Source organism: Vicugna pacos, chromosome 9, assembly GCF_048564905.1.
Source record: "Vicugna pacos chromosome 9, VicPac4, whole genome shotgun sequence".
NCBI lineage: Eukaryota > Metazoa > Chordata > Mammalia > Artiodactyla > Camelidae > Vicugna > Vicugna pacos.
In genome coordinates this window covers 6,690,134-6,702,393 of record NC_132995.1, presented here as the reverse complement: position 1 = coordinate 6,702,393, position 12,260 = coordinate 6,690,134, and the positions used below count along the sequence as shown (strand labels likewise).

The window sequence follows — 12,260 nt, the reverse complement described above, 5'->3', positions numbered from 1 at the left end:
TCTCAAGGAAGACACAAAAATGGGGAGATGAGGATGGGGGCCTTGTGTTTCCCAGGGATTCCAAATCTGCCTTCACCCCATATTCTGGGTCTCTGTCTCGCTTTGTAGTAACCATGTGACTTTGATGTTTTGACATCTGGGGTCTTACAGACACACTCCCACGGTTAGCCAGTTGCTAGAGATAGTCAACCACTCACCTGCTACTGACTGCACCTTTCCTAAGCAAACCAACCTCTCGGAGCCCAGACCCCAACCACCTCCTTTATGGAGCGCCTACAAACTTCCAGCAATATTTCCCTGTCCTAATCACACTGCGATCAGGTACTGGACAACTCAGGACAGCCCCTATACCCCAGAGCCTGCTCAAACGATTCAAACTTGCCAGTTCTACACCTGCTTATCCTGACTTGTCCCTTCCCTCCCATAGAAACCGCAATAAGATCTCTTGCCCATATTTTTCCCTCACTTTCTGTCTCCTGACCAACCATGGTGCTTCCTCCTGTGGCCCTTCACCTTTTGCAGCAAAAGGGACTTTGCGGGTGTGATTAAGTTAAGGCTCTTGAGATGGAGAGATAATCGTGGATTATCTGGGTGAGCTCAATGTTATCTCAAGGGTCTGCACTAGAGGGAGACAATGGGGGTGACCGACAGAGAAGGAGATGTGACCACAGATAGCCAGAGTAATTCAGGGCCAAGACATATTGGTGGTTCCTAAGCACCAAAAAAGGCAAGGAAATAAATTCTTCCCTCAGAATCTCCAAAAGAAACCAGCCCTGCTGACACTTTGATGTTAGCACGCTGAGACCCACTTTGGACTTCCAATGTCCAGAACTATAAGAGTTTGCATTTTTTTAAATTTTAATGGAGGTACTGGGGATTAAAACCAGGACCTTGTGCATGCTAAGCACACACTCTACCACTGAACTATACCGTCCCCACATTTGTGTTGTTTTGAGCCAGTGAATCTGTGGTAGTTTGTTACAGCAGCTGCAGGAAACTAATATAGTTTTTATCTTTATTTCTCCAGATCCCTGTCCCTCTCACTTCCCTTCTCTGAGTCTTCATTTCATTCATTAAAACACTCTATAATCAAAAAGCCCACAAATAAGAAATTCTGGAGAGGGTGTGGAGAAAAGGGAACCCTCCTACACTGCTGGTGGAAATATAAATTGGCGCAGCCACTATGGAGAACAGTACGGAGGTTCCTTAAAAAACTAAGAATAGAGTTACCACATGATCCAGCAATCCCAGTCCTGGACATACATCCAGAAAAGACAAAAACTCTAATTTAAAAAGATACATGCACCCCAGTGTTCATAGCAGCTCTATTTACAATAGCCAAGACATGGAAGCAATCCAAGTACCCATTAATGGATGAATGGATAAAGAAGATGTGATATATATATATATATATATATATATCATCATATATATATATATATATATATATATATATATGATGGAATATTATGCAGCCATAAAAAAGAATGAAGTCATGACATTTTCAGCAATATGGATGGACCTAGAGATTACCATACTAAATGAAGTAAGTCAGACAAAGAAATAAAAATATCCTATGATATCATTTATATGTGGAATTTTAAAAATATGATACAAATGAACTTATTTATTAAACAGAAACAGACTCACAGACATAGAAAACAAACCTATGGTTACCAAAGGGGAAAGTTCAGGGAAGGGATAAATTAGTAGTTTGAGAATAACAGATACACACTGCTATGTATAAAATAGATAAACAACAAGGACCTATTCTATGGCTCAGAGAACTATATTCAATATTTTATAATAACCTATGATGGAAAAGAATCCAAAAAAGAATATATATATGACTAAATCACTGTGCTCTACACCTGAAACTAATACAACATTATAAATCAACTCTACTTCAATAAAAATTTGTTTTTTTGAAAAAACACACACACACACACAAAACTCTAAACTCTCCCTCACATATCTCCTCACATCTTTACGGTCAGAGCCCTGGGCAGCAACCAGAACTCTTATAGCATAAACACTAATATTTCTGCTGGTGGTGGTACTTTCTCACAGCAGCAGGCAGAAACTAGTACATACTAATACATAATAGCTAACAGTCCCATAGCACTTAGAATAAACCTAATTACCTTCCCCTCGGAAAAAAAAAACCCCACAAATTTATTATCTTACAGTTCTGGAGGTCAAAGTATAAAATGGTCTTATTTGGTTAAAATCAAGGTGTCTGGTAGGGGAGGCTATAGCTCAGAGGTAGAGCCCAGGCTTGGCATGCATGAGGTCCTGGGTTCAATCCCCAGGACCTCCATTAAATTGTTTTTTTTTAATCAAGGTATGTGCAGGGCTGTGGTGCTTCTAGAAGTTCTAGGGAAGGATCTGTTTCCTTGCTTTTCCATCTTCTGGAGGCTGCCTGCATCCCTTGGCTTGTGGCTCCTTCCTCCATCATCGAAGCTAGGAGAGTAGCATTTTAAAATCTCTTACTCTCCTTCGTTGTCACGTCTCTTTCTCTGGTTCTGATATTCCTTTCTCCCTCTCATAAGGACATTTGTATTTATAGTGAGCCCACCAGATAATCCAGGATAATCTCCTCATCTCAAAATCCTTAACTCAAATCATGTCTGCAAAGATCCTCTTGCCATGTAAGGTCACATAGTCACAGGTTCTGGTGACTAGGACGTGAACATCTTTGGAAGTGGGCGTTATTCTGCCAACCACAGAGGAAAACAGGGAGTGACATGAGGGTCATCTCTGGGTCCCCCAGAATCACCCAGCACATGGCCAAGTCATGAGTAAAAATGTTTGCAAAATGAATATGAGAGGCATGCCAACAGTGGGTGACTCCATCAGAAGCCACCCATACTAGACCTTTGTTCCTGCCACTTGGCAGTGTCCTCTATGGGCCCTCCGAGACTTCTCCACGGCTAGCTTACCCAGCCCCATCTTCCATCACACTCCTCCACCACTCCTCCACCATCTTTTTTCTTCAGCCACTCTGGTTTTTTTTTTTTTTTTCAGGTCTTAGAACATACAGTGCTCTTTCCCAACTCAGAGCCCTCGCTCATGCTGTTCCCTCTGCTGCTGTTCCCCACACTAACAACCCCACTAGACTTACCGACAGCTCCATGAGGACATTGAAAGCATCTGTCTCCTTTCAGTTAATCCTCTTAACCCTATGTAGGTAGATGGCTATTGTGATCTCCGATTTCCAGAATAGAAACGTGAGCCTCAGAGACCGAAATCCCTCATGCAAAGCAATTCAACCAAGAAGTGGCAAGGAGGGGTTTGGAATCCTGATTCAGGCCGGCTCCAGGGCTCCTAAGCAGCACAGCCTGATTTCTCCGGAAGCAGCCAATTTGCAGGTCTTTGCATCTTGGCTGTAAGACTCGAAAAAAAAATTAGCATGGCTCTCTGGATCTGTTTTTCCCTCTGTAATTAGGGCGCAATAGAACCTCCCTCGCAGGTCAGTGGCGAGTAATTAGCAACGAAGAGAGCAAAGCGCGGAGCTGGGGGCCTGGGCTACCACATTCTGCAAACGTCAGTAATTAATACATATTAGTAAAAAGTTACTAAAAATATTATCTTTGCTATTACTGTCCTCTCTCTCCCTCTGGACAATTCCTAAGGGTGCGCGGCTTTCTGAGCCAGAGTCGGGGGGAAGGAGGAAAGGGGACAGGTTCCAAGGACCTAAATTGTCAAGAAAAGAAAGCCCCTTCCCTTGGTCACGTGGCTATAAGTCTCCAGAGGCAACGAAGTGTTTCTGGTTCACCCCTATTAGGCGGAGCCAACGGTGCGGTCTTCCAATGGGGACGCTAGAATTAAATAACCTGCTCCCTTGCATTGGGACTGTAGGGGCGCGAAAGCCGGGAGACCAACGAGGAGCGGCACAGGGGCAATGGGGGCGGAGAAAAGGGCCCCGCCCCCGTGAGCCGGGTATCTGGTCTTTTTAAATCCCCCCCGGGTAAGATAGGGACCATTGGGACTCCGGGTTGCAGCGATGGCGCTTCGCTGGGGCATCGTGTCAGTCGGCCTTATCTCCAGCGACTTCACGACAGTGCTGCGGACTCTGCCTCGCTCTGAGCACCAGGTCGGCCCTCCCTTGGGAGGGAAGGGCAGGCCGAGGCGGGGGTGGGAGGGAACTCCTGGGTCTGAAGGAGGAGGGAGCTAGGGTTCTGGACTTCTTTTTGTTTGTTTGTTTTTGTTTTTTTAAATTAAGTATAGTCAGTTTACAATGTCATGTTAATTTCTGGAGGGTTCCGGACTTCTGAGTCCCCAAGGCAGTGAAGCAATCTCAAATTCCCTACTCCTTTCTCCCTTTCTGTCTTTTAAACACGAGTTCCATGAGGTTTGGGAGGGTCTTAATCTGACCTGCTGTGATAAGAAGAAATTTAGATACTAGGGGGTTTAACAATTGCTTGCCCCAGATCTCTTTCCCAGGACCCAATTATCCAGCGGCCCCTTCCCCCATCGCCTCAACCTCCAGGACCACATTCCACATCTCCCATCTTGGGAGATGTAATTTCTCCCTACGCCGAGGCCTTCTCCATCACCTTCCTTCCATCCACCTGTCTTCCACACCTGCCGCTCATGTTTGACCCTGGCGCCTCTCCAGGTGGTGGCGGTAGCGGCCCGTGACCTGAGCCGGGCGGAGGAGTTTGCGCGGAAACACGACATCCCAAAGGCCTATGGCTCCTATGAGGAGCTGGCCAAGGACCCGAACGTGGGTGAGTGGCCCAAGGGCTGCGGGGTGGGGGGGCACTGGGGCGCTGCCTCCTGGATGCTGCCTAGGAGATACAAGGCTCCCCGGGGATGAGCCAATCCCTCTGGGCCCTGGAAGGACTCTGAGCTGGGAGGCGGAGCTGTAGGAACCGGTTAGGTCTGAAATTAACTGGCGTGAAATTGTGATTAGGGGCCACACCTCCGCGGTAAAGGCAGGGTTTGAATTTCTGAGAGAGGCCTTCCAGGCTTTAAAAATAACCCTGTGGCCTGGGCTTCTGCGTTCTGGAATTGCCTGGATGAAGAGACAGGACAATGTGGTTGGACAACAGCCCGGCGCTGGAGTCAGGGTGCCTGAATTGGCATTTTCCTCTTTTGCTTGCCCTTCTCAGTTTCCTCATTTGTAAAACGGGCGAAAGAATAATCTCTACTTCCTGGTGGACTTGTGAGGTTTAAGTAATTTAATACGATAATTTCACAAGGCTGGAAATAATCTGAAGGAAATAGAGTGATGATAGAGAACCGGTAGCTCCGCCCTAATGGGAGGCTAGGGTTTGACTCCTGTGGTGGGACTTCGTCCTGGGATGTTGGGGGCGGGGCCTCTATATTATGGGCGGTCCCGGAGGACTCGGTGGGCAGGTCTGATCTCTTGACTTTCCTCTGACCCTAGAGGTGGCCTACATTGGCACTCAGCACCCCCAGCACAAGCCAACGGTGTTGCTTTGCCTGGCGGCGGGCAAAGCCGTGCTGTGCGAGAAGCCCATGGGCGTGAACGCCGCGGAAGTGCGCGAAATGATTGCAGAGGCCCGATCCCGAGGCCTCTTCCTTATGGAGGTGAGGGCGGAGGGGGTCCTTCCAACATCCATCGCAGCACTACTTGCCGTTATTAAACATGGTGGCCGGTGGACATTTTTGGAGGAACATAAGGGGGATGGGATTTCCAAGAGTTAAGATGGCCACAAAATGAACCCAGGTCTTCGGGTTTGTCAGGAGGTAGTTGAGCTATGCCATGGAAATTACTGGCAACATCTCCCATAGCTGGAAGCCACTGCTTTGGGCTCTTAGCAAACATGGACGCCTGAAAGATCCTTTGTCAGCCTTTCAGAAGAAGATGCCAGTAAGTGAAAGTGGCCCAAAATAGCAATGGGCTTAGTTTGGGCGGATTTCCAGTGATAGAGGTCAGAAGTACCAAGGAACCCCTACCAACCCTCGATGTCAAGCTGCCTTTGTTTTTGCCCTTATCAGACTTGCCTACCTACAGGGGTCTTTGTTTTCGCACAGATTGCCAGTAATTAAAATGGCCACCAAACAGCAATGGATAGTGCCAGCAGTAAAGATGGCCACCAGATGACCCCTGGAAGCTATTTTCATGTTAAGGAGCATTATGGTTTTTAAATACTTTGCTGTAGGTTCTGCCAGTAGTCGCTATAGCTGCCTCTTAACTTCCCCATGTCCTTGCCAGGTATCATATGCCCAGCATTGCTGAGCTTCCCAGTCTGCAAAAGTCTATGTGCCCAACAAGTAGTCAAGATTCATTATGTTACTCAGCGCCTTCTGGTGCTCACTGTGTCCTGTCAGTGCCAAAATTCTGTGAGTTTATCACTCCCTTATTTTTATTGGCACCTAACATGTGCCAGATCCAACCCTAGGAACTTGGGACTCATAATGTTTAAGACTCTCTTTTCCAGGAGCTCAAGGTCCGTTATGATCATGGAAATGGGCAATCTCTATGCCCAGTTGCATGGACTTCATGGACATAGGACTGAGCAGTTGATGGAGCACAGAGGCCCTGGCTCAGCCTGGGTGATGGTCAAGGAGGTTTCCTGTCGGTAGGGACTGACCTACGCCTTAAAGGAAACATCAACTGCCTAGATAAATACGCCAGATGGGGAAAGCAGAGTTAAGACTTAAAGAAAATAAGAATGGGCAGATTTCATGTGTTTAGTATGAAATTTATCTTGGACAGGTCAAGATTTTTGACTTGAGAATCAGAGCACTCTAGACTCCGGTCCTCCAGTTCCTGGCTCTGTGCCTTGGACAGGAAGTCTGATTTAACTGGGCCTCAGTTTTCTCATCTATAAAATGGTCATGATAGCTACATGGGAGGGATGTTGGGAGGACTAATTATACAAAGCCTGTACATACTATCTTGCTCATAACATATGCCAAATACACTGGGGCTGATATTAGGCAAAGGGGAGCATTAGAAGAGTATTGGGCAGGGGTGAGACAGAGTCAGCTCTGGAAGGAAAGCTTCTTCCAGGTCATGTAGGGAATGGACAGGAGCAAGGAGACTGGGTGTGTTAGTGTGCTAGGGCTGCCATAACAAAGTGCCACCACGGATGGAGTGGCTTAAACAACAGAGGTTTATTTTCTCAAACTTCTGGAGGCTAGAAGTCTGAGATCAAGGTGTCAGCAGGGTTGGTTCCTCCTGAGGCTTCTCTGCTTGGCTTATAGATGGCCGTCTTCTCCCTGTGTCTTCACTTGGTCCTCCCTCTGTGAATGTGTCCTAATTTCCCCCTCTTATAAGGATACTAGCCTGACTGGATGAAGACCCACCTCACTGACCTCATTTAAAGTTAATTACCTCTTTAAAAAGCCCATCTCCAAATACACTCACATTGGGAGGTACTGGGGGAGTGGTTAGGACCTCAACATGAACTTGGTGGGGGACGGCACAATTCAGCCCATCACATTGGGAGACTGGTGTAATGGTCCAGATGAGAAAGGACAGGGCCAGATAGGAACGGAGAGGAGAGAAAAGGCCAGAGAGAGTCAGGGACACCACACAACTGGAGGACCAACAGGCTGTGGAAGGAAGAGGGAAGGATCTTGTTTGGAGCAGCGGGTAGATTGGACCCTTGAAGGGAGAGGAACTGGTTGGTTAACTCCTGGGTCTTGACCCTTTGCCTTCCCTTTCCACATCCTGCTTTCTTCCCTCTGTGGTCCACAGGCCATCTGGACCCGCTTCTTTCCTGCCGTAGAGGCTCTGAGATCTGTTTTGGCCCAGGGAACCCTGGGGGACCTTCGAGTGATTCGGGCTGAATTTGGAAAGAATCTCACCAATGTACCCCGGAGCATAGACTGGGCCCAGGCTGGAGGTGGCTTGTTAGACCTTGGCATCTACTGCCTCCAGTTCATCTCCATGGTCTTTGGTGGGCAGAAGCCGGAGAAGATTTCAGCTGTGGGAAGGCACTATGAAACAGGTATGGTCTATCCTGAATGATATAATGGTGATAGGAGTGGTCCTCTCTTCCTGGAAGCACTGCTCTGGGAATAAGTCTCCTAGCCCATGAGAATCAAGTTAGACAGCTGGAGGAACTTGTATGAAGTCAAAAGAGGATCAGAGTTAAGAGGGTGGGCAGGCTTCATGCTGGGACCTTGCTGTGTGATGTTAGCCAAAGGACACAACATCTTTGAGTCTTAATTAGTTCCTGGTAAAATGTCACAAATAGGGTTGTCAGAAGGTGTTAATGAAATAACTATTGAGGCAAATTGTAAGCAGTTACTAAATATAAATGACTGTTAATTTTTCAATTTGTCTCCATTAGCCTTTGCTGCATAACAAACTACCCTAGAACGTAATGACCTCCAGTAATGATCATTTATTAGTTTGCGATTCTGTGGATTGGCAGTTCGGGCTGCGCTCAGCTTAGGTGGTTCTTCTGCTGGTCTTCGTCGTGCAGCTGCACTCAGCTGGCTGTTTCACTGGCGCTGGATGGTCTAGGATGGCTTCACTATGTCTTACAGGTGTTGGCTACTGTGTGGAGAGTCTTGGTTCTCTTCCACATGGCCTCTCCAGCTGGCTAGCTCAGGCTCATTCACATTGTGGGCTCAGAGTTGCAGGCGTAGCAAAAACACCCCAATGTGCAAGCACTTCTCAAACTTTGGCTTGTATCATATTTACTACTGTTCCATGGCCCAAAGTCAGCTCAGATTTTGAGGAGGGCAAATAGATTATTACCTCTTAGAAGGATGGAAGGAGTACCTGCAAAGGGGCATTCATAGAGGAATGAGAGGAATTCCTGTGGCCAGCGTTGCAAGCAGTACCACAGAAGGCAATGAACAACCAGGAAAATAATACTTGCTCTTTAGAAAAACTGTCTCAGTCTAGCATCTGGCCAATTCCTAGGCTAAATAGTAGCTGTAACAACAGATCCCACTTTTCAAGTGCTACCTCGACACTAGGGTTATTATACAAATGATCTTTCTGATCTATGAAGGTTGTCCCCATTTTACAGATGAGGAAACTTAGGTGCAGGGAGGGGCAGTGACTTACCCAGGCTCACACAGCAGATCCAGGATAAGAACTTGAACTTGCCCGAAATCAAAGAGAACTAGGTCAGTAAATTCCTCCATCTGTGACCTGCCTGATGTGTTCCAAGACCAGGCTAGTACTTTACTTGCTGTATGTAATTTAATTTTTTAAGAGTTTTTGTTGGTGTTTTGATTTTTTATGGAAGTTCTGGGAATTGAACCCAGGACCTCGTGCATGCTAAGCATGCGCTCTACCACTGAGCTATATCCCCCACCCCCAATGTAATTTTTAACTGATGCATATATATCACTTATTGTAATCTAAATAGCCTTCTAAGTGCTTTTGGACATTTTATCTCATTTAATGTAATAATTTGTAACGGCCCTATGAGACAGGTTCCATGAATATCCCCATTTTAGATATGAGGAAACTTGAGTCTCACAAACCTGCACAACAGATATTTACAGAAGAGGAAACTGAGGCTCAGAGAGGTGAAGTCTCTTTTTTTTTTTTTTTAGCATATTTTTGTTTATTTATTTATTTATTTATTTTGATAATAGCCTTACTGAGATATGTCACATGCCATACAATTTATTCCTTTAAAGTGTCTAATTCTGTGGCTTTAGTCTAGTCACAGTTATACATTTATCAGCATAATCAATTTTAGAATATTTTCATTACTCAAAAAAAAAAAAATAACCCACACCCAATTCTCCTATCGCCCTGGGCCCTAAACAAGCACAAATCTACTTTCTGGCTCTATGGGTTTGCAAACAGCAGACATTTCACACAAATGGCCTCTCCTACACTGTGGGACCACTCATGTCTGGCTTTTTTGATTTAGTGTAAGTGTTTTCAGGGCTCACCTGTGTGGGAGCACACATCACTGCTTCGGTCTCTTTCATTGCCATGTTAGCGATGAGATCTCTTACCCAGGGTACCACGGGCAAGATTTGAGGCCATGCTTGCCCCTGTCCTGTGTCCTTCCTCCAGGTGTGGACGACACTGTCAGTGTGCTACTCCAGTACCCAGGAGGGGTCCACGGCAGCTTCACCTGCAGCATCACTGCCCCGCTCTCCAATATGGTCTCTGTGAGCGGTACCAAGGGCTTGGCCCAGGTAAGGCACGATCGGCCGGGCTGGGATGGGCCCAAGTCCCAGGAACCATGGCCCTTAGCAAGAGGGGTAGGCCAGTTGTGGCTTCTGGAGCTGGATATGGACTGAACCAGCCTTTTCCCACACCACTGCTAAGGGATCCATCCTTATCACCAGGTCATGGGATGGGGTCTGGATCTCCAGGCTCTATCCTGAGGGTGAACCCATTGGTCTTTCAAAAGTCCTTAGGCCCAAGTTGAAACCACCCTCAGAGAGCAGCTGTAACCTCTGGAATTGCTTTTAGGACAGGATACGGGCATTATCAAAGCTTCGTTGGGCTTCCTGGAGCCCTGTTGCTAAAAAGAAATTCTATTCTCAGCAGAAGAATTTGGATCTTGCCCCAATCTTGGACTGTAGAATTTGGACCTTGACCCAGCTGCACCTCTGTTTCCATTTTCACTTAGACTTAGATATTGAATTAATTTAGGCTTCCCAGGGCTCTTTGGCAAACAAAGAAAAAAAAAGTCTCCTAATGGACAGGATGGTACTGGGTTGTCTAAGCCTCTTCCTTGCAAAAGGGATTTGATCATTAAAAAGCTAAAGATCTAATCTGTTCTTAGAAACAATAATTAGTACATATATGTAAACTAAAAACGTGCAGTATACTGTATATATGTATTTACATGCAATATAATGTGTATGTGCAGTCGAACTATAATTTAAAAAAAAAAGGGGGATTCGTTAAGCCATCTTCACAAGGCCTGAGCATAGGGTTAAAGAAGGATTTGTTCCTGGGGAAACAAACAACAAGATAGGCATCTGGTGCGGCATCTGTGCTGCTGAGAAACAGTCCCCCAGCAGCCAGAGCAGGGGTGGGGGTGAGGATGGGGGCCCAAACCTCCCTGAGGAGGGAGGGAGATCAGCCCTTAGCCACCAGGTGTGAGAGGGAAGGTCCTGAGCATCCCCAAGGGGGAGCCCCAGCAGCCCTGTTGGTGAGGGCAGCAGGGCCACCTGTTATCTCTCCTCAGATCCTCAGCCCCTGCTGGTGCCCGACAGAGCTGGTGGTGAATGGGGAGCATAAGGAGTTTCCACTGCCCCCAGCCCCAGACAAGGAGTTCAATTTTACGAATGGAATGGGCATGATTTATGAAGCCAAGCATGTCCGGGAATGCCTACAGAAGGGTAAGGATGTGGAGGACAGCTGTGGGAGAGTGACAGGGTGGCAGGGTAAGCCTGGTAGGGGAGGTGGGTATCCTCCCCATCCCTCTGCCAATCAAGCAGCTGTTTAAAACTACATCTCCCCGCACCCCTCTAGGGCATCCATATGCCTGAACCAGTATTACTGTGCCTCGTGGGATTCTGGGAATTATAGTTCTTTTGGTTTTGGGGATGTGAGCAGGAGAGGTCTCTAACTGCACTCTCCCTCAGGCCTGAAGGAAAGTCCTGTGATTCCTCTGGCAGAAAGTGAGCTCCTGGCTGACATCCTTGACGAGGTGAGGAAGGCCATTGGAATCACCTTCCCCCAGGACAAACATTAATGTACGCCCTGAATAAAGAAACACATGGTTTCCACAGAGATCTTGGTGGTGGTGGTTTGGTGGGAGCTGGAGAGAGCCCACCATCAAACGGGTCACTAGAGAATAAACTGGGTGGAAGGATGTGGGGAGGGGGAGGAAGGTGGGATCAGGACCACATTGCTCACAAGCTCCTGGAGCAGACACCTGTGGACAGATTCACGGTTGCCTTCCTTAGCCCGTGTGCCCTGGGGCAGGGAATTGTGTGCGGGTAGGAGGTGTCCCCAACTGTACTCTCCCCAGCCTCTCTCTGCCTTTGTCTCCTCACTAGTAAAGGGGAGATACCATACAAACCCCTCTCTGGTGAGTATTAAATAGGATGGTTTACGAAGAGGCCCCAGCACACGTAGATTCTCAATAGATGGTAGCTGATAGCCCTTTGCTTTGAGTTAAGGCCTCCATTAAGGTATAGAGAGTCATTTCAACAGAAATGTTTACCTCTGTGTGGCAGAGGTAGGAGGTCATTCCCACCGAAATTACAAGCAGTTGAAGGGGGACTATACGTAGGTGCTTGGTCAACTGATTAGGGTTAACTCTGTGCTCTAGGAAAAATATAACTTTCATATTTTTCTACAGTAGTGAGTATAGGTTAGGTTAAGCTGTAGTAAC

The 12,260-nt window shown here is 46.9% G+C and overlaps 1 protein-coding gene across 1 annotated transcript; it reads left to right on the top strand.

Annotated features, from left to right (window-relative positions):
• The first annotated feature begins 3,849 nt into the window (after positions 1 to 3,849).
• On the top strand, positions 3,850 to 11,653 carry DHDH (dihydrodiol dehydrogenase). Its single transcript, XM_006208486.4, has 7 exons — positions 3,850 to 4,096; positions 4,622 to 4,733; positions 5,396 to 5,559; positions 7,679 to 7,931; positions 9,977 to 10,101; positions 11,106 to 11,259; positions 11,506 to 11,653. Exons 1-7 carry the CDS (start codon positions 4,007 to 4,009, stop codon positions 11,613 to 11,615), a joined length of 1,008 nt encoding a protein of 335 aa, XP_006208548.1. The 5' UTR covers positions 3,850 to 4,006; the 3' UTR covers positions 11,616 to 11,653.
• The last annotated feature ends 607 nt before the right edge of the window (positions 11,654 to 12,260 follow it).